The 23,682-nt window shown below is 32.0% G+C and overlaps 2 protein-coding genes across 2 annotated transcripts; one reads left to right on the forward strand and one right to left on the reverse strand.

The window, feature by feature from the left end:
• Positions 1–263: 263 nt before the first annotated feature.
• Positions 264–1,892, forward strand: EAF02_007485 (uncharacterized protein; the record flags this gene model as incomplete). The annotated part of the gene is made up of 1 exon (XM_038903533.1): positions 264–1,892. The coding sequence occupies one exon, from the start codon at positions 264–266 to the stop codon at positions 1,890–1,892; it is 1,629 nt and encodes a 542-aa protein (XP_038757012.1).
• A 19,163-nt stretch (positions 1,893–21,055) lies between these two features.
• Positions 21,056–22,648, reverse strand: EAF02_007486 (uncharacterized protein; the record flags this gene model as incomplete). Its single annotated transcript, XM_038903534.1, has 1 exon — positions 21,056–22,648. The coding sequence occupies one exon, from the start codon at positions 22,646–22,648 to the stop codon at positions 21,056–21,058; it is 1,593 nt and encodes a 530-aa protein (XP_038757013.1).
• Positions 22,649–23,682: the final 1,034 nt, after the last annotated feature.

Genomic DNA, 23,682 nt, shown 5'->3' on the forward strand with positions numbered 1-23,682 from the left:
ATCCATTGGCGGTTGCTGGAATATATGCAGATGCATCGTAATAACGTCGGGTTCATGACACGGGTTGCTATAACCCCGCTCCCTCTTGTTTACTTTGAGGGATCCAATGATGAAGAGGTACCTAGCCTAGTATGTCAACCGACTTTTGGCTCCGCTAATTATACCTCATTATCTTCATATAAGTAGCTGTTTATTTTCAATCTTTCATCATTTTTTTGTGTCTTTTTTGGTCCATTGACCATCGAGCCAAACACTCCCTCCCGATGGCAGCACAAACCCCCACTGAAACTACCCCGCTGCTCAACCCACCACCAGAACCCCAATCCGAAATCCTCTATCCCAGTGGCGATACCTCAACTACCAATTTTGCTGTCCCAGACGATCCCTCTACACTCTACGTATGGATCCTCATGATCGGACCCTTCCTTTCCGCCTTCGTAGCAGCTGTTGATTCCTCCATGATTGCTACACTCTCATCACCCATAACTTCCTCATTTGGTTCATTGTCTCATCTTCCCTGGCTTGCTTCTGCATATTTCATAGCCAATGCTGCAGTTCAGCCTTGGTCAGGAAAACTTACTGATATTTATGGGAGACGGAGCGGACTTGTACTTGCGAACATTGTGTTTGCCTGTGGGAATTACATGTGCGCAAGTGCGAAAACGGAATGGGTGTTGATTGCCGGTAGAGTTGTAGCAGGGCTAGGAGGTGGAGGAATTATGGCCATTGCAACTTTTCTCTTGTCTGATTTAGTGCCTCTGAGAGATAGAGGTATGTGGCAAGGCATTGGAAATATGATATTGGGCGTAGGATCCGGTATAGGTGGTGTACTTGGAGGATGGATAAATGACTCTCTAGATTGGAGAGCTACATTTTTATTGCAGATTCCCATCACGCTGTTGGCTACGATATGGACATGGTTCACTATACGTATACCCACCGTAGATGATGGGGAGGGGAAATCAAAGCTCAAACGGATTGATTACTTGGGTTCAATCAGTTTATTTACAACGCTCGTCACGTTACTCCTTGGTATGAGTGCCGGAGGTAACACAGTATCGTGGACCAGTTCCATCGTTCTAATCAGTCTTCCTCTATCCTTAATATCCCTCCTGGTTTTCATCACCACCGAACTCAAATACGCCAAAGAGCCAATTATACCACTTCCGCTTCTCTGCGATCTATCTGTTGCAGGCGGCTGTCTCACAAATGCTTTCTCCTCCGCCTCCCGCTTTGCGATGATATTCTATCTCCCCCTCTTCCTCGAAGCCCAGGGCTACACCGCCACAAAAATTGGTCTCCGTCTCATTCCCGGTTCAATCGGCACAGCCATCGCCTCTATGACTGCTGGAATCATAGTGAAAAGTACTGGGAGATTTTACAAACTCGGTATCGCATCCCAGGTCATCTATATTCTGGGAATGGCGTTTATCTGTACATTTACATTACGGACATCTGTCTGGCCCCCCTTTGTCTGTTTTTTCATTATTAATATTGGATATGGAATTACGCTTACTACGACTATTCTCGCGCTTTTGTCGTCGGTGAAAGCGAAAGATCAGGCGGTTATCACATCCGCACTTTTTGCCTTTCGCTCAACCGGAACGGTATTGGGAATTTCAGCAGCGGGACTTACGTTTCAAAATGTGCTGGGCAAATTGTTATGGGAGAAACTGGGGGGTATAGATAATGCAGCAGAACGCATCCAACAAATTATCGATGATTTCAGGGTAGTTGATGGTCTTGAGGAAGGTTTGAAAGAATTGGCTCTGCAGGCTTATATGGGCGCTGTAAGAGCTGTTTTCTTTCTTATGTTGGCATTGGGAGGATTAGCTTTGGTGTTTACGTTGTTGATTAGGGATCGGGAATTGTCTCAGAGGATGGTACGATGATTGGCTTCTTGCGTTTTGAATTTGATTGGACTATTGAAATTACCTGAAAATTAACGTTGACTCAGACACTGGAAATCTCATTTAATTCATCCTTTCAGAATACCAGACGACAGCAGTCTATCCTTGTTTATGAAAGTTAGAATCAATGTATCAACAGCTTATTACAACCTGGTGTAACTGCGGGTTAAGCATCATTAAAACTCAAGTCTGAGACCACAGATCACTAAATCCACAGATCTGAGATTCTCTTCCAAATTTCCAATAGTATCCACATGGTCCATAGTCCCGTCTCTCGTAGCAATCAAGGTAGCCAGAACAACATTCTTTCAACATACCCAAACTACCAACTCTCAAAGGCAGGATCTCTATACCATCCAACACGCCCATTAAATATATCTATCTCCCCAAAATTTCCACACCACATATTGAAATCAGGTCGCTGTAGATAACAAGCATACGGCACATTAGCCAAATTTCGAACATTAGAAGTCATATGCCGTACTTCTTAAGCCCACAATTCTCATTTGCATGGCGAGCATTTTAAAAAATACTCAATGAAGTGCGTGCGCTTATGCAGCAGCTGTAGGAGACGAAACCTTCTCTTTCACTACTTTTCCGAATTGATATGTGAGATCTAAACTTCTCTTATTTGCATCCTCACTGTTCCACAGAGCTTGCGCTTGTTCTACTTCTTTCGCGGTCCACGTGCCCGAAGTTAAGGACTGAGATGAGTTTGCTGCTTGTAGTGTTAGTTCAGGTAAGAGGATAATTGTATACAGAAAAGACGTGTAGAATCGGTAGATTTATTGGTATTAAGTGTAGTGCGTATTCTATTGAAAGCTATATACAATCCAGTTGACTATATCAATCAAGATGATTATATAATACGCCTAATGCGTTTAGCCTGCTTTCTAGACCGATCCTACAAGATATACACTTTCGTATGTATGCTCTAGTTAAGCTAAAATAAGTCCTATTTCCATATTCCTTTCATATATGCCATAATAGCCATATAGTATACTTAGTCCTCTTGTTCTGTTAATCAATCAACAATTACCATAGGAATCCACCCATATACCAGCTTACTATTGTGTTTAAATTAAATGGACAATAGAATTCGCCGAATTAATAGCTAGAATATTTGTAGTTTACTATCCTAGTGTAACTTTGTTTATTTTGAGCAAAGTTAGAGTGTAGATTCTACTCTTTTCTAAGAGGGGAAAAAGAGAAAAGACCGATCCTATAAGACAAATGGTACAGCTTGCTATACACCAACTCCTTTTTGTAGATTAAATAGAAAAGTGGACTTATAAGTGCCAGCTTGTAGATTCTGATATTCCGATATGTCGTCCTCGAATAGTGCGTGTAAATATCCGGTTCGAGACTTGAAAGGCTTTAAATGATCGATATAAAACAATCTACAAATAGCTTTTCCATTGATTTATTGCAATTTATAGGATTTCTGATAATTTCCTACAAAACCGATAATGATAAAGGGACCACAATAGAAGGAGTATAGTTTCTTCTTAGCTAAGGCGCTGTTATATAGCATTACCATATCTCCTGGTTAATATATAAAATTATCTTGTATACCTATATCGTATTTTTCCTTATTAACAGCTTTCTTCCAATCAGATCATTCTAGAGCTTCTTATCTAATTAGCTTCCGATTATATATGAATTCGAAAACTTTAGTATAATATATCTCAGAAGGGAACTCCTCATCAATATTCTCAATGGTAAAAAGATAACTCTATACTTCCTTTTATTCATAAAAAGGGTATTCGATTTCTAAAGGGCCGACTGATTAAAAGCCAAACATAATCTCATAAAGGGAATAACCTAAATGAGATACCTCTCGCATATTGAAAGAGTTAACACTAGTTTAAACCTTAAATGGCCAATTAGTAATACCAGATTCAATCTTTTTAAATATTCTTTGAAATAAATCGTTTCCTTTTTCGGTCATTCCGGATAACTTTTTCGCTCCGATAGTTGTAGAAATGAGGAGCATACCGGATTTTTTAGAAAAACTGTGTAGAGTCTTGTTTTCAAAATGTATACCAGGATTATATATTCCTTTAATAGGGACTCCAATTATATTAAAAAACTAGCCTAAACATCTAATAGTCTCTGCTCCTATAACACCAACTATCAGGAATACCCAAATATAATGAGAGAAATAATCAATGATTAATAAAATATAAGTGAAATTGAAATATCCTTCTTTATCGAATATACTATCGTTGTAGTTTATATTTTTAGTGATAAATCCCATGTTTATTAGTTTCTGTATTACAGGCCAAGTTATATTTAGAATCTGAACTTTATTGACTAATATAGATAGAAGTGGTCCTATAAAATCAAATCCGATAAAAGTAAATAAATAATCAATCTTAAAAAGTATTAAATAAGAAATACACTATTGAATATCATGCTTGGCATACTTCAAATAACCTAAAATGTATTGTTTGATATCTAAAACTAAATAAGGCCAATAATGGTTTCTAAGCTTTTTGATAATCAATTCCACAGCGAAGTATCCTTCTTAATCATATACATATAATAGAATATTAGATACCTTATGTTTTTGTATGTAATGCTTATCAACTCCACGGAACATATAAAAAATTCGTTTTCGAATAAGAAAAAATCCTTAGTATAGTATAGAAAAGACACCTTTTCAAGAATAGAAATCCCGTCGGAGAGTGTATTAATAGAAATATAGTTAAATATATTATAATACCAGGGATTGTCCTTGTACTTGCTTGAAACTAGTCTAAAAGAGATGTTGTTAGTAACAACCATAAATTGATCTAATATTACAATATCCAGATTATCTCCAAGAGGTTATAGTATATTATGATCTACAATAACTTGAAATCGTTTGGTTTTATATAGACAAAAGAGTTCTTTATAACTACCAATTTCATTTTTCCAAACCCATTTAGGATTTCTATTGTTTTTTTGAAATGAGCCAAAAGAATCTAAAAATAAATCCAACTTACAATTCGGATCGGGGAAAATAATACGGAAAAGGGTGTTTATAATCTTATTGCGAGATCCCTCAATATATTCAATAATGATATCCAGAGTAGATAGCTCTATAGCCCAATGGGCATAGATTCCACAAATTTCGGTCTTAGAGGATAAGAACCTAATTAATAATATATAATCAATGAAAATCTTACAAGATCTCGGGTAATGAAAGTAATAGTAATATTTGCATATAAACTCGATAATTGCTAAAAGCTTATGTTTATAAGTATTATAATTTCTTTAAGTTTTAGTAAAAAGAAAGGAATTATATAAGATAGAATATACAACTAAAGGTTCTGAGATAACTCCTAAAGAGTATTGTTTTTGTACAATATAGCAATCTAACACAAAAATATTAGAATCCGTATATATCTCAACAGGAAGGGAATAGTTGATACCATATAATTCGATCACTTTAAAACATTTAACTTATAGAAACTCAAAGGCAAACTGCTTATATGGTCCTTATTGCTATTCGATATTGCCGGTAAGATGGGAGAGAGAATGAGATATCTCGGCAAAATTTTTAATACCCCAATGGATTATTTGAATAATAGTTAAAAAACTGTGAACTTCGGTAGGATTTCTTGGAGTGGGAAAATCCTTAATTTTAATAGCTCGAGCTAGCTTAATAACTATTATATTGCCCACTTGATGAAATACATCTAAAGCTTTTATTTCACTTACAAATATATATAGTTTCTTAAAAGAAAGATATAGTTAAACAAAAGCTAGTCTTGGAAAAAAATGGTTTGTAAGGGTATTATAAGCGTCTTCAGCTATCTTATATCCAGAAAATATATCGTCCACATAAAACTTGATTAAAGCTAAATTGTCTGAGGAGTTAGGTTCAAGAATAAAAGGATATTTGTTAGTATAAAGAACGCCATCCTTTAAATAATAATGTTTTTCTGAAAAGCAGGGAACATAATTATAAATAGTGTATAAAAGCTTGAACATTGAAAAACATATAGTTTGAATACCTTGTAGAATACGGGTAGATTGTATTTGAGTGGAATTTTCTATAGAGAAAACGAAAATATATCTATTCATGGGATGGAGAGATATTATTCAATATGTATGTTTAAGATCAAGTTATATAAAAACCATATGATTAAGATAAGATAAATATTTATAAACTTCTTAAGCTAATATATAATAACTACCAGATATCTTTTCTTTCATTTGCAAATAGTCGAAAACAACTTGTTATTCTGGATTAGGTTTGTAAGGAAATAATATGGGATATATAACATCAGGCTTTTCGACAACGAGAGGCATTGTAGACTAATCGGATAACTTGCCATTAGCTATCATAATGTATTCATATATAAAACACTTATAGCCATCTTGAATGATCTTATTCAACCAGTATATCTATTGAGAACTGTATCGAGGTTGAAACTTACACTTGTACAGGAGTGTGCCCTCCTTTAAACGTACCCAATGGGTAAAAAGAATAGTTGAAGGAATATATCTTAATTCGATCACATTCAAATCCCTGTAAGTGTATAAAAGACGCTTGATGTGTTGTCATAGCTCTCCTGTAGCTAAAGGGCCAATATACACATTGCTAGTATTAAACTATTCTTATACCAATTCAATCGAATCCGTGGACAATGATCAAGGAATAGGTTGTCTTTCAATAGAATATATGTAATCGGATGGAATAGAGTGTTTTGATTCAATTTGAAAGGAAAGTGTAAAAAACTAATTTCCGGAAAGAGACTTCAATTTGAGTCGGGAAACGAAAGATTTATATAAAAAATTTATAGATTTAAATATATCAATAGGAATATCGGATCTGTACATTTGTATAATATTTTTTAAAGAATATAGTATCCTAGTTTTTATATACAAAAAGGGTTCGGGTAGTTGGGAGATAATCTTTTTCTATAGTTTAAAGTTATACTTGAAACTTAAAAGTTTAAAGAATTAGATGAAATTAGGAATTCTGTAAAATCGGATTCAGTTTCAGAGACCTCTTCAATAGTTTCGGTATTGTTGTAATCGGATAAGGAAATCTTTCCCTTAGAATATATTATATCTACATCGAAATAGCTTGATTTCAATAATTTATTCTTTATGAAAATCTCAGTTTTTTGTCTAGCAATCTAATATTTAGGATCTACCGGGTAAAGAACTAGTTGATAAGAAAATAATTGTATTAATTGTGAAGTTTGAATAAGAATACAAAATTCCGAAAAATCCTCGTTACCAATGGAAATAATACAGTTGAAAATGTCAATATGGCCTTTAACGATATAAAGCCATGGTAAATCGAGAAGTAGGTTTTTTTTATCCTTATTAGGGTGATTCTTATTATTGGGTTGAATAAAAGCATATATAATGTGTTGAATACCTTCAACTGTAAAGCTAAAAGTAATATATTATCTCAATCCAATATTCCCGCCGTTGGCTGTTCCTATGGAAATGATGTTTTTCGAGGTAATCTAGTATCGTGATAGATCTAAATAATTGATAAGTACTAGGGAAATTATATTATTATTAGATTCTTAATTAATAATATAATGAGATTTGCTTAAAATGACTTTAATAGTATATCCCTCTTCTGGGATTGAGACAATTCCCTAAACTCGAAAAGCTTTGTTCTAATTGGAGATCTTAATAATGATGGTGTAAAAGAGTAGAAGGTGGTAGGGTCGTAAAGTAGTCCTTCGCAAATACCATAGATAAGTCACTGAGACGTAGCGCCTCTGGTGGAGGAGAGGAGGAGAAGGCTTTACATAGTGTGTTACAAAATGTATAAGAAGATGGGTAAGAACTGATTACTTTCTCTAAACTATACAAAGAAGACCTATAAATATTAGCTATAGAAAGAGGTTATATAATCAATATCAAGTTTCGCTTACATTCCTTTTTATATAGAAAGGTTGATCGTCCCGATTAAATCAAAAGGAAAAAAAAGCATATCCTGAAGGAAAGAGAAACAAGAAGAATAAGATGAGGAAAGATATAAATATCGATACTTCTAGGAATAATAACTCGTTGATCAGCTCTTGATATCAATCGATATAACTTTGCCGAATTTTGGCAAAGTTATAATGAATTAGTAGTTTAATAGCTTAAAGTCATTTTTAGAACTCTTTATTGAACCTAATTGCTTTATCAATTTGGAATTTCAATATTCTTATCCTATTTGTATTACTAGGGAATTCTCTTTTGTATTTCAGACTCCAATCCCTTTTCTATTTCCAAGATCCTGTTACACTTAGGCTTCCTACATCTTGAAATACTTGAAGATCTAGCTTTGCCTTAATCTGAATCTGGATTTGGATTCTCATTCAAATCTTTATCTAGATTTTAATTTGAATCAAAATCAGAGTTCTTGTTATTATTAAATAGAATAAATCCGATTTCTTTTTTATTATTTAATTCAATATATGTGCCTTCAAGGGTTTTGTAAAGTTAAATAATATTTAATCAGAAATCCGGAAATTTCATATTGTTTATTATTGGTAATGTATTTGTTGAAGATAGATTTCAAATTGTGGTGAGTTTTTATAACGTCTTTGTACTTTATTCTATTTCTGAGAATAGAATTTAAGTTGTTATCAGAAGCCAGTTTTACTGTAATATATGGAATGATGGATACAGCAAGCGGTTTATTTCCTTGGCTATTCGTGCTTTGCCTGAAGCTTACCGGGTTACCATCAATAATGAGAGTTCAAAATGTATTGCTCACTTTATTGAATTATTCAGATTTGATTAGTTTAGTGTAGTCCGCATACTTCTTTTTTGAGGTTATATCTTGAAAGTACTTTTTTTTGAAAAACCTATTAAACTTCCCAAAAGTTTTCTTGGCAAGTTTATGTTATGTCACATTTTGCTCGATTTCCGCTTTCACCCTGTCATAACAAACTCTGTATATCGATTTATTGACATTTTTGTTTATTGAATGGATAATATATATAATAAGATTATCAGTATATATTGTATTGTCTTTTGTATATAGTTCTTTTGCATTGCTATGTATAAAGGTGTAATCAAAAGCTTCGCTGGTTTGTATAATAACTATAGGAAAAGGAATAGAAATCAAACAGAATTCTCGATTCATGCATTATAGCATAATATTTCGCCAAATTTTTAAATCTCGTTGGGAGGCTTGCTGCCAGGGGGAATAGTAATAATGGTGGGCAAAACCGAGGTTTATCTTTTCATAACGGTTATAGTAGCAGTACATTTTCATAGATTCTTGAATTAATAATGCAAAAGTCTCCCCGTGGAGATGGAGATATTATTTTTTTGATATGTAAGCACCAATCTTATGAACATCGATTAACTCAATTGGAGAAGCTTGTGCTAATACTAGTATAGCAATATTTCAGTTAACAGATTTGAATTTGAGGATACCAAAAAGTTTATCTCTCTACTCTTTGCTGGTCACAGGGCTTTCCTTGAACCAGCAGAAGTGCTTTTCGTGAATGCAGATATTGTCAATTCGATCCCGGTTCTTGTATACATACCGAAAACGTTTGAGCAACACCTTTCGATTGACACGGGCCGCTTTGAGATCAAGAATACCAGCAAGTTGATAGATATGGTATTCACAAAGATTAGGAGGTATTTGATTAACTAGCATTATCATTACTTGCTAATCGATTTGCTTTATGATATACTTCTTTTTAAGTATATAAAACTAGTCCTGGGAGTTTAGTACCTCCTAGCCACACTTACAGGCTTTGGATTGGATGATATCTGCCTTCTCCTTATCCTCTAATACATCACTTTCCTTCTTTGAAAGATTACCTTGTTGAGGTACAATCTTATCTATTAAGCATTCCTAAAAGGACTCGGTATCTTCATTAACCACTAGTATACCGAGTCTCTTCCACTTTTCCAGATTGGTAATAATGTTTTTGGAGGATGGAGGAGATAGAATATCTTGAAATTCAATGATAGAATTTCTAACAGGCAGGGTATCCTCGGAATAGTCTATATTGATCTTTTTTAGTATACCAATTATATTGTATTGAAGGTTGAGTTTATATTATTGTTTATTATTCTATTTAAAAGTAATATCGGAAAAATCTTTATCAAGAATTCTAAGGGTACTTTTGAATTCAGAGGGTATCAGATATCTATTGACCTGGATATCTGCTTTTGGTTTTGCTATTAGCCTATATATAAGTTCTCTGTTAACTAATTCCAGTATTATCTCAGGATCGGCTATTCTGGCTAGTTTGGAGAGCTCATTCTGAAACTTAGTTCTGTAAATTATAATAAGAATTATAGCAAACATAATACCTTTTTGAAAGCAATCCTAATACACACTAATCTTGCTAATAGTCTTTTATTTCAGCTTACAGGATTTTTCTACTTATACAAGGATGTCCTCATTATTGATCTTCATCTGCTTTATTATTATATACACTTTGATATATAGATTGTCTTATAGAATTAATACTATAGCTATTTTCGTTAGGATATCAGTTTTTGCTTTTTGCGCTTTCATTCAGGTATTGAATTCCGTGAACTTTATATACTAAAGTTCTTCGGGAAATCTTTAAATAATTTCAAAAGCATCTAATATATTAATCAGTTGGATATCACTAATTGTTATTATTATATTACATTGTATATATTATAATTGAATATCTGAATATTGAATAACTAAATCCATATCTTCGGGCTGTTCTGAGGCACTGTTGTTTTCAGGTTGATTCGTTATTGTAAAGGATTTTTGTATAAAAAATAATTTTACTAAAAAAAAGCAAAGTTATAAAGGCTTTTGAAATAACTGAAAAAAGGAATCGCTTTGAAATAAGCAGTAAGCATCTTTCCTCAAGTGAAATAAAGGGTTATAATTGAGGAGAGAAGAAATTGTGAAGAAGAAAGGATTAATACGATATAAGAAGAATAAAGCGAATATAGATAATCGATTTTGGGGAGAAAGGAGAAATATTTATTTTTTTGTAAAGAGTATCTTTATCTAGCTTTTTCAATTTTCCTTATTCTTTTATAAAATAAAAAAGAAGATATACTCGAAAATAAATTCTGGAAGAAGAAAAAGATTTTGAAATTTTCAAACAAGAATAAGGATAAATACCTTTCCCCATCTAAATTTTTGATAAGCATTTATCCTTCCCGTTATACAGGGAAAAACACTGTTTTTGTTGATAGACTAATAGCCGGAATTTCTACAAATATGTAATTAAAATCTTTTGAGATAATTATCGAGACTTTAGAAGTTTTGTTTGTTTGTATATAATCTATCATTATTTCTATATTATTAAAGTATTAATCTATTTAATCCGATCGATATAGTTTCAATAAGGCTTTCAATAAATCCTTGTATTCCGATTAATCATCCTTCTCTTTATTTCTTCCTTTGGAAACAAATAGATATTCCCCTTCTCTTTTGACAAATTTCTTAAGGCGGGAATCTGTATAGGTTCTGTCAATTGAAATACCATCCATCTCTTTCAGGGTGTAAACACTTTTGTTCGGGTTAGTAATTACTATTCGGTATAGCTCAAGCTATCAGTATACAAACTTCCTTTCTTACGATATATCAATTTTTGACTATGGGTTGTATTGGAATATAATATCCCCTGCCATAATATTTTTATTTATTGTATTATTGTTTTTATTAAAGTACACTTTCCTATCCAAACGGTAATACTTTTTCCGGAGTACAGTTTCTTCCATATCAATATCCTGTGTTTCCAGCTATCAAAAACACAATGCTAACAGTTCTGTTCAGGTTATTACAAATTCCCAATCAAGGATTTTTTAGATGCAGAATCTTGTTTGATAAGCAATACCGAATAGCGACTATAGATCATATAAAATAGGGTAAGATTAATTGGTTAATATATCGTAACCCTATTAGCAAATAATATTGTATTGAAATATCTAAGTCAACCTCTCTTCCCATTTATTACTTTGAATAATTCATTAGTAATAGGTTAGTGCCCTCTCTCAATTTAATTATTTGCTTTAAAGTTGTACACAGAAATTTGCATTCGCTATATACCATATTTTTTTAGGAAATACACCATATACACTTTGTTCTCCAATCCTCTATCAACCAAAACCTTATCAAAATAGAATATCAATAAATAACATTTTAAATAAAAGCAGCCACAGCTTGTAAGATTGCATTCCGAAATACCTTTCCTTCCACCTATCCTAACAAATCATCTCTCAGAAATACAAGATATTTGTAACCATTATCAAAAGGTATATACATAATATCTAAATCACATTTTTGCCAACATATATTTACCTATATAGGATATAAGAATTCTTCTTAAAGATTCAATTATCGAAATTGATAGTTTAAATAGGAATTAACAAATTTCTTGATAGTTTCGTATATCCCTATCCAATAATACAAACAGAATACCTTATCAAAAATGCTTTCTACACTTTTATGCCTATACACCTCATATAAATTTCCGATAAGCTTATTTTGTTCTTTCTGATTATTAATCATTTTCCTTAAAGATAATTATTTTATATCAATCTTGAAAAAACAATTATTGCGGATACAAAAACCAAAAACTTTCTTCTTGAAGTTTCTGAAGATCTCTTTTATTATACCTTCAGGCTTTTATAGTATCATTAGATATTTAGTTATTTCTTGACTATCCTTATTATAAATCAACTCCAATACATAACTTTGCCAGTTTTTGGCAAAATTATAAAAGACAAGAATATCTTGAATATTATTTAGCTTATCGATAATCCATTCATCAATATTATTGTCTTGAGCTTTTTCTTATTGAAATTTGAATAAAGTATTTGATCTATAGGAAAGTTCATCCACTATAATATAGATTATCCCTTTTATATATCAAACTTCAAAGTCAAAGAGCCTAATCCACACGATCCATCTTATTATTAGTGCTTCTAGGAGATCTATTGCAACCCTATTCAATTGAGCAATAAGAACTTTAACATCGATTTCGAAAATGAAATGAACTCCATACAAATCGTATCTACACTTTCGAAAAACCTTGAACACCCCTCTACACTCTCTTTTTGTAGCATCGTAATTCTTTTCCACATCATTCCACAAACCACTCTCAAACCTAACTACTATACACTTACCATTGAATTCTTGACCTAAAATTACACCCCAACCATCAAGACTAACATCTACACCTAAAATAATCATCCCAACGATCAAAGTATCTCCATAGTTTAATAACATTAAAACAAAAGGTTTGGTTAACTCAGCTTTCAGTAATTCTATAGCTCTCGCTTGTTTTCTTGTCCAGACAAACTCTCAATCTTTTTTTAATAAGCAATACAATAGTTCAACTTTCTAAGCGAATTTCTCAATTCATATATAGTAATATATATATACTCCCAGAAATATTTGTATTTTGATAATATCCTTAGGTTCAGGCTAATCTATAATCTAGACAATCTTTGATTGTTGTAAAGTCCGCCCCTCAGAATCAATTACATATCCAATAATTTCTATACCATTATAATACTATTTTGATTTTACATCAATCGAATATCCTGTTCTTTTTATACACTCTAAAGTTTTATTAATCCCTTGAATATATTCAAGAATAAATTTTCATACTCCAAAAACTACTTTCTTGTTATCAAAATTAATCTTAGATCCCTTTATCCCTATATCGTCCAGGAATGGTATTGCTATTTCGGATACTAGATCATCCAAAATTTTTATAATGATTCTACAGAATTGGGCAATGGAATTTGTAGCACCTTGAGGTAGTGTAGTATAACACAACAATCCGAAAGGTATTTGAAATATAATCATATCGCAACTTTCTATAACTAATAGAATCTAATTGTAACCTAAAAAGAAATCGATTAAAGATGCAATTCGACATCCTGCAAAATTTTCCATAAAGATGTTAGTATCCGGAGATAAGTTAGTATCTTTGATCGAATATTTATTAAGTTCTACTATTGCATTTATTAATCGATAAGCATCAAAAGTCTTTTTCTTAATCAAGAACTACAGATTTCTATAAAAACCATCTGTATACTCGAGAACTCCTTGATCCATTCTCTCACAAAACATTTTCGAAACAATTTCAATTAGAACTTTTGGAATTGGAAAACTAGATATCTATCATACTTTGTAAAAGACAATCCGGATTTTCTGTGGAAGGACTACTTCTTCCTATATACATCCTGTATAAATCCAATCAAAAGCAAGAGCTCCTTTTCGGTTTAGCAAATATACAAACAATAATTCTTATTCCTGAGCAGAAAGTATTTCTTCAAAATCGATCTCTTTCCATCTTTCTGAAATTAATCGATAATCTTCCGGTTTTTTATTGAATCGAGAGATAAAATAATCTTTCCATTTCTCTAATGAATATAGATAAGAATTCCATTCCCTATACCTTTCTAATCAATCACTTCTTCCTCCCGGTCCTTTACCTATTAGATTCTTAGGTTAACTTGAAGGAAATACCTTGATTATCTTATTCTTGTATAGGGTATTGATATATAACCTAATATAACTTTACTAGATTTTGGTAAAGTTATGTTTTGATAAGGAACTTATATTCATTCTAATATATTACCCTTTGAAAATATCAGACTCTAATTTCTCGTAAAGCAAAAAGGAATAGAAGTCTTTTGCCTAGTGCATTATATACTTATTTGGTTTTCCTTATTATTATCTATAACTATAATATATTAGCTTCTATTTTTATATACAAAAATAACTTTATCTATAATAATCTATAACATTTCCAAAAGCAAATTATTGTGTATATTCTCTATTACAAATAGATTGATGATATTTAATATACCATTGAGAGATATTCATATATTCTTGTAAAGTTTTTTGATACTTGTTTTTATAGAGCTAATATCGATAATCATAATTTATATTAAATTTATCAGAAGGTTCAGCTTTATTGTTAAACTAGTATCGATTAAGTTGATTATCGATCTGGAATCTGGGATTGCTTTGATAAATCCATAACTATTAAGAGATACTTTAATATAAGAAAAGTTTTCTCTATTGTTCTGAGAGATTATATTTATTGTGTTATAGATAGCTTCCGGATGAATTGTTTCTAAAGCTTCAATGTATTCTATCAATTTGAAAGGAATGGGAAGTTCATTAATCATTTTCATTATAAAACTATCAAATACTGAAAATCTTATTGGATTGTTTACCTTCATAATCCATCTCTTCTATATGTTGAGGCATTCCTTGATGATAAAACCTATAATAACTAGGATTTCGGTTGAAAGTATTTCTCAATTGACAGCTTTCATTATACTATAACTATTATTCATTATATAAAAGATTATTCTCTGTTTTAGTTTTTTAATCTTATCTAACACCTTTTCAATCACAACCTTTATGATAGGGTTTTCTGTATTGTAAGATTAAATATCCCTAGAATTTTTTTGTATAATACTCTATAACGATATATCAATGATAGATTGTTGATAACTGAACTTAAGGATTTTATTTGTAAATGAAATAGAAGGTTTTGAAGAGGTACTTGGGTATATTTTTGTTACTCTATTTGAATTGTTGTATAATAATTTGCCTCGCCTTTTTTATATATCTTCCATAACATTGATATACTCTTGGACTATATACATCTTGTTATCTATCAGGGTATTGATTGGTTTACCCTTTATATCCACAAATTACATAATCTCTTTATCTTTTCAAACTTTATCCAGTTATTCTGAAAAACTTGCATCCTGATTTTCTTGACTAGACTTGGGCTGCTCCTACTGTCATGCATAACTGGAACAGAATTATTTGATTTGTTCCTAAGTCCCCAGTTCAATTGATTTATCTTATTATAATACACAAATCCTTTTTTGATATATTCTCGGAAGATTGAATAATCTTTTTTAAAATTGTATTTCTTATCTCCAGACTATTCATTATTGCAATTATAGTATATCTTCTTGTAAATTGAATATACAGCTTTTAATATTTCGAGATTAGTAATAGTATTATCGATAATTATATTGACAACAATAGAAAGGGAAACCTGAATTGGCTTATAGATTGCAATCTGAAGTATTTCTACAATATTAGAATCAAAAAGAATCCTTCTTATCTCAATCTTTTCTCCAGTCCTAGATTCTGCTATAACTCGTTTTTTCAAAAAGAATATAAGATTTTTTAAAGCCTCAATTATTTTCTTTATCTCATTTACTCTTTGAACCATTAGAACTTTCTTTCTTTCTCATATCTTCTTGACTGGAATAGCAGATTCCAGCAATTTATCGAAATTAGAATTCTTATTATCACTAATATTGAGGAGGATATATTGAGACTCAAATTCCATATATTATACCACCCAGTTATACACTCTATCTTAATTCATTATACTGGATTGCTTTATATTATATTTGATTGTAGTGATATATCTTCGAAAGATTTTGGACTATATACTTCTAAGAAAGAATTTGGTGATTTTGCTTTTTGTTGAGGTTTTGTTCTTGATAAGCCATTATATAATCTGATTAAATTGTTAAGTATAACAATCGAGGTTTTCAATTCCTGTACCTCCCTTTTTTTTGTATTTTTGATAAGTTTTTGTAAATAGTTATGGGAGTATATCTTCTGAATAAGGTTATTGTTAAGATACTCTTTAAGAAAGGCAGGTTTGAAATGCTTCTTCTAATTTCATTCTTTTATTTGCTATTTCTTTATAGCTTTAATCTCCTTTTGAAGTGAGCGTTTTATTTGGAAAGGTATATATATTTAGAAGTTTTCAGCTTATATTCGATAATTCCAAAGAAGGTATTCCATCTTCTTGTATTATTCAATAATATTGGAACCTTTGAATTATAGTATTCCAATTATTTCAGAAGGAGGAATTGGAGGTGTGAGAGCTTTGGAGAAATAGTTCAAGCAGATTGCAAGCTGTTCGATATTGAGGTTCCCTTTTATTTGTTTTGAGTTAAAACTTTTGTCGGATTTCTTGCTATCACTTGTCTTTCGATTAGTTGAAGTTATATTTGATTTTGAAGAGTTCTTTTCTTGATTATCAATACTAATAATATTGATATTGAATAATAAGTTTGAGAATTCAGATTTTGCAATAAATAGATTATTATCCCGAAATTTAGTTTCAAAATCGGGAGTAGATATGTTATTAATTGATTATTATTCTATACGGAACTATATTGATATGATATAAGAAATGATTGAGTAGTTGAATAAACAGTATTTCTGAGTATGATATAAATATAGATTCTTTCATTCCTTTTTCTAATAACTTTATCAAAATTTAATAAAATTATATTCTTTGTAACTTCTATTCTTTCAAATCTTATAAAAGGAAAAAATTAAAAAATATGGTTTGATATCTTATTATAAGAAACTTTAATCACAGATTTCTCTTGGAAATACTTCTGGATATTCTAATCTTGAGTTAAATAGATTTTTTCTATGAGTAGTTTTTTATTTAAATTAAATAACAATTCTCCTTTAACCTCATTATAAACTATTTTAAGTTTCTTGAAACAATCAGATCCCATTTAGATATAAGTGATACCGGAGAGTTAGAAGGTTTTTCAGAGAACTCAAAATTTTCCATACCTAAATACAGAAAATAAATCTTGCCCAACCCTTTTTAAATCCATTTTATAAGAAAAAACTTTCCTTCTCAAATCAAATTGTTTATCTAGATTCCTACAAATACTATTAAAAAGATTTTTACGAATTATTTTTGTAGTCTTTTCGTAATAATAAAATATAATCCATTTAAGGATAATACTATTCTGTTTCAGGCTTATACAAGGCCACAGATCGATTTTGAGAAGGGAATTGCTTTTCCCTCTTTTTATTCATTATCAGATTAATATTATCCAACTCTTCTATAATACTAGATAATTCCTTATTCCCCCATTTCTTATCGACTTTTCTAAACTAGTGACTTTCTACTTTTTGAAATAATTCAAGAGCTCAGATTTGTATACACTTCCTAACCTTTTAATATTCTTTTTTTTGTATAGGTTACCAATATAAAAGAGTAAAAGATAATAGAGTTATAAAATAATCCTTTGCAAATATTACAAATAAATTATTGAAATATAGTACCTCCGATGAAGGAGAGGAGAAGAAGACTCTATATAGCACATCACAAAATGTACGAGAAGATGAGTGGGAACTGATTGCTTTCTCTAAACTACACAAAGAAGACCTATAAATACTAGCTACAGAAAGAGGTCACGTGACCAGTACCAAGTTTCGCTCACAATGGGTGAGATTGGGATTTTAGTTGCCTACAGATTTATAGGCTTGATAAAGTCGATTTGTATAGTTTGGAACTTTAGTATATAGTTTATATTATCTAATAAATATAGAAAATATTGCTTTATTTGATTTTGATTTAAGATAATATTTATAATATAAATATAATAAATTTTAGTTAAATCATTATTAAATTCGGATTATATTATAGTATACAAGGTAGATTCATTTGTAATTTCAATAATAGATTGCATATCCTTTTTCTTTTTTTAATAGTATTTTCTTGAGTTATAAAATATTATAGGTTTTTAGATATATCAAATAAGATTTAATAAAAAGTCAATATATCAATTTTAGAGGTTCCTGATTTAAAAGTAAAAAACAAACTCTTATAATTAATAGGGATTTCTTCTATTTTTGCTATAATATTAGATAAAGGCTTAGGAGGCTTAGTGGATCTTTTTATTAAGATTGAATGGAATATAAGTTTTGAAATATATTCCTTATATTTATATACTATAAGAGAACTTAAAAAAGCTCGAATTGATTAAAGTTGAGGTGTGAAATTATGAGATAGAGATTGAGGTGAATTTTTAAGAATTGACTTGGGTTTTTCATAAGAATAAAGAGTAAAGATATTGGGATATCTATTGCAAAAAGTATTCTTTATATAAATATCCTTTGTACAAGATATAATATATTGATTTCTAATAGTATTAGATATATTATTAAATTTAGCTCTTTTGTGAAATAATAAATTAAAAGCTTGAATTTGATTTTCTTACTTGTTATCCACATCTACATTAAATTCTACATCAAAGGAATACATTTCAGGTGTAGGCGTTTTATTATCTAAATAATCTAAATCATTATTGATTTGTGTTAAAAAGAAAATGGAATTTGATCTAAAAGGAATTGAGTTTAGGCTGATGGGAGGCTTAGATTTCTGATAGTTGTTTAGGTTGACTCGATTATTAGTATTAGATGATTAAGAGTGTATATAAGCTATTGATGTAGTTATAATAAAATGATTTAGGAAAACCATACTTCTTAAAACGGCTTATTCCCAGTATTAAAGAGATTGATTCATGCAGTCCGACTTGGTATAACTATAGATTCCGTATTTAAAATATAAAGGCTTTTTTGAATAATCATATTGTTCTGTTCCATTAACAATATTATTCTGAGAATTCTTTAGATCTAGTCCAGCCTCTTTTGCTTATATACCTATCGATATAGGAGCTTGAATATAAGCAGATTGGGGTATTGGATTTGATAGTCTCGAACTCGAATTGTTATTTCCTTTATTATTAAAATTATAGTTGTTGTTAGGGGTATTCCGATTCTATTGATTAGAGGATTGGGATTGAAATACTTGTTCTAAAAAAGATTCAATCTTCTTTTTGGATAAATCCTTGAGGTTTTGTTTTTTTAAAATATTGATAATATGATTGATGATATTGTTTTAGGCGAGTGTCTTTTCCACTTCCATATTCTTTTGAGTATTATATACTATAGAATAGCTTTTATTTAGGGATCTATAGATAGCATTTAGTTTGATAAATCCTAAGCGAAAATCAGGGTTAATAAAACCAATAACAAATACTTTAATTAAGGTTTCTTGAATATTGACTTGAAGAATATTGGTGTTGTATTTGGAGGAAGATATATCTTTACAGCCCATTTCCGACTATAAATCCTTAGTACATTGATAGTATTTTTGAATGGATTCGCTTTTCTCTTAAATTAAAGAACTCATAGCATTAAGAACTATTTATATTGAATCTTCATTTTTCTTATTCGAGAAGTGGTTAATAAAAGTAGTAATAAACTTGTCTTGCAAAACCTTACTTACTAAGTTAATATCATTTATAATCTCAAAAAACTCTTTGTTTTTGTTTAATTATTTGCTAGTTTTGTTAATGAATTTAAACAGGATGAGATTGAAGAAGGTGTACGGTTTATAAGTGTTGTTGTTAATAGTAAAATATATAGCTTGTTTGGCTTTTCGAATCTATAACTTAATGGTATTCTTTTCTTCCAAAAAAAATAATATATTATCAACCTTGACTTTAGCCCATTCAGCACGAGCTATTGAGGTAATAAAGTTATTCGACATCGTAGAAGAATTCGGCAGATAGTATATCGAAAGGATTTCTTGAATTTGGAGGATGGAAAATCGAAGTTGTAGTTTGATAAGTAATAAAATTAAATCTTCGGAGGGGTTTTGTATATCCTCTAGTAACTGTTAAGCAAATAGGAAATAAAGATTTCGTTTTTTGGGACTAAAATAAGGGTAATATCGAAAGAATCGAATAATAGTTTGGATTCGCTTGAAGGGGATAGTGTTGGTATCGTCCAGAGTAAGATTGAAAACCTGTGTTATAGATTTCCGGAATTAAGAGTAATATTAAAAAGGTATCTTAAAAGTCGAAAGGAGTTTGTATTCTGGTAATAAAGTGATGCTGAGTTCTTATAGAAAGTACTATAAAAGTAAATATATAGAGTATTTCTGAAAAAAGGAGTATTTGAAAGATAAAAAGAAGAATCAGAAGGAGTTGTTCAAACACTGAATTTCTGTAACTATATGATGGTCCTTTAAATCAATAAGATTGTATAGTATTTATAACTCTTTTGAAAGCTCTTTTGATACCGATATATTGATCATCATACAAACACTACCGTGTGACAAACTTAGAGATAAAAAGGGTTTCTGAATATTTTTAATTAAAAAACTTAATTACAAAAAAAATGGAGGTAAGATATTGAATGTATCTTGAATCCCTGCGTAGGTCACCAGAAAAGATATATAAAATCAATAGATTTATTGGTATTAAGTATAATGCATATTCTATTGAAAGCTATATACAATCCAGTTGATTATATCAATCAAGATGATTATGTAATACGCCTAATGCGTTTAGCCTGCTTTCTTATACATACGACTCACCAGGTATTTTTCCCGCATTTCGGTAATCTGTGATATATTCCCAAGGATACTTTTCCTGATCTCTTCGCACATTTCATCGAGTTTTTGCTTCACTAGTATCTGGGTCCTCGCGAGTATCATGCCTTTTTCGAAACCGGTCGCTACCCATGTTCCTCCCCAGTAGATTTTGGAGAACGGTACTGCCACCATTTTTCCTCGCTGATATTTCATCTCGAGGGATTTATCTTCTATAAGTAGAGACTCAGGCGGAGTGGTAAACACCAATCCAATATCTAGAATCCGATTTTTCTCAAAAAAATTGAACCACTCAGCGACGGTAAACTTGGGGCGTGTTTTGAAAACCCACACGTCGTGATTTTTGGAGTTAGTTATGTTCTCAGTGATGAAGAGCGAGACGTTTTTTTCGAATTGCTGTTCTGTGGAGAGGAGACTCCATAATCTGGTTCTTTCGGCTTCGTTTTGGATGCGCCAGGAAGGGTCATGTGGGCGATATCTTTCTTCCTCGATTATTCCCTTTAAGCGTTCTGGTTCTGTAATTGGTTCATCGTTCTCACAAATCTCATCTCTTTCATCCTGCTCGGTAAGTTCAGTACGTTCAACAACTTCAAAATAAGCCTTCAATCTTTCCTGCATCTCGTTTCTAGTACCGCAGATATCCAGGCCGCGAAACGCACAATACGCACGCCATTTTTTCAACGTCTCTCTGGGTGGCTCGAAATATTCCGCTTCGGGACGGTCATATTTTTCGCAGACTACTCGGTGATTCAGGGACCAGTACAGCAGACCGTCATCTTTGTTTCGTTCTCCTTGAAATACTAATTCGCCTTCTCCGTCGAGTGTAAAGTCCGGAAGGTCCTCGTGGGTAACTTCAATGGGGTGGATAAAAACTGCTGCGGGGTTTGCGACGTATTCGGTTCTGATTATGACGCCCTTGGGAGATTTTACTTTCTCTGGTTTTTTGGGCGTGACGATCTTTGGGGGCTCGGGAGTCTTCGTTTTCTTTGATTTAGGTGTGGTGGTTTTCCATGGGGAGTTAGGAGGATTAGTTTTCCTTTTCTTCGGTGTGGTGAGAGTTTTACCAGGACTAGATAATGATTTTCCATGACCTGATGCAGCGTCGCTTTGTTTCTGGCGTTTCGAAGGCGGCTCGTCTTCTTCCAAAATTGAGTTACATTTCGTTACTTCTCTCTCTTCGGAGACCGAGTCTTCCGCTGATCCCAATATATCTTCAAAGCCTAGTTGATCTTCGGATCCTAATATAGCTTCTGACCTCAATTCATCTTTTTCTCCGTATGATGCCGTGATATTCGTTGATTTTCCGCTACGCAACCAGTTCATTAGTGTTGATGTTGAGGCATTGGTATTGGCATTGGTCGATATCCCTCCGCGATTTGCTCTTTTTTCTTTCGAGGTAGTTGTTGCAGCTCTTTCGCCTTGCATGTGTTTCTTCTTGGGAGTATTTCCATCTGGAGCCGAAATCAATCCTTTATTTGATGATCGGGGATCAGTTGATGACTTTGGGTTCCCTCGTTTCTCGGAGGCAGAAGCCTCGGTAGTGTTCATCTTGGTTTGCTAACTGCGCAAATAAATATCATCAATTAATTTTTCGACCGTTTCGTACAAATATTTGAACTCAATAATCTGCCATTCTACATGTGATCCTGATTTGCAAACTTGGAAAACAGAAAGATCGAAAGCGTCGGAGCAGGAAGTTATTGCGGTAACGCATGCAGCGGGGTACTTCAATCCGGCCTTGATGATATACTAAGCTGGTGAGCACATGAACTAGCTGACCACCCATCACACTGCGTAATGGAAGAAAGTGGGTAGATGATGCACCTTAGATGTGTAAATGCCTAGTTTCTTGCAGTCAACAAATTGACTACAGAAATTCGCATTGGTCAAAATCCACAATTGGATGAAGCAGAAGGCAGATACTTATAATCATGCCCTACTGATCTTTGTTCACTTATGCCTAGATATGTGGCGCTATTGTTCATCATATTCTGAGCCAGGGTTGTAATATGCATACTCATGCATATATGAAACTGTAGAACTTGATACTTCATCCATACATAAGAAGGAATAAGAGCAATGTAACACTGATAGAAAATGCCTCTGAGATTGTCACGCTTAAATCTGCTTCATCGAGCAGTGCGAAAGAATCTGTGGAGGCCCGATAGAATATGTACTGAGAACTTCGGAGAAAAGCAGTTAAGTTAACGACATGTTTTTGAATCGAAAACGAGTAGGTATGTATCTTTAGTGGGGTTAAATACTTGCTAGCCCGAGAACATGCGAGTGACAATGTGACTTGCACCAGCATGAAACAAAACCAACTCCCATTGGCTGAGAACAACTAATCCACTATTCCTACCTCACTTTCTCCCGCTATATGACCTTACTAGACCACCGGTCCGCCCAAGCCTATTTGTATTCTAGATAGTGTTCTTCAGCAAACTGCGACACCGTTAGACTAAGACCTTGCTAGGCTCGGTACTTTATTATTCATGTTCAATAGATATAATATTCCATATTCAAAACTCAATAATTTATCGAGAATTCCAAACAAGCTGACAATACATGAAATGTAGTAC

The sequence above is a fragment of the Botrytis sinoallii genome, assembly GCF_014898435.1.
Source record: "Botrytis sinoallii strain Bc 23 chromosome Unknown BSIN_012, whole genome shotgun sequence".
Taxonomy (NCBI): Eukaryota; Fungi; Ascomycota; class Leotiomycetes; order Helotiales; family Sclerotiniaceae; genus Botrytis; species Botrytis sinoallii.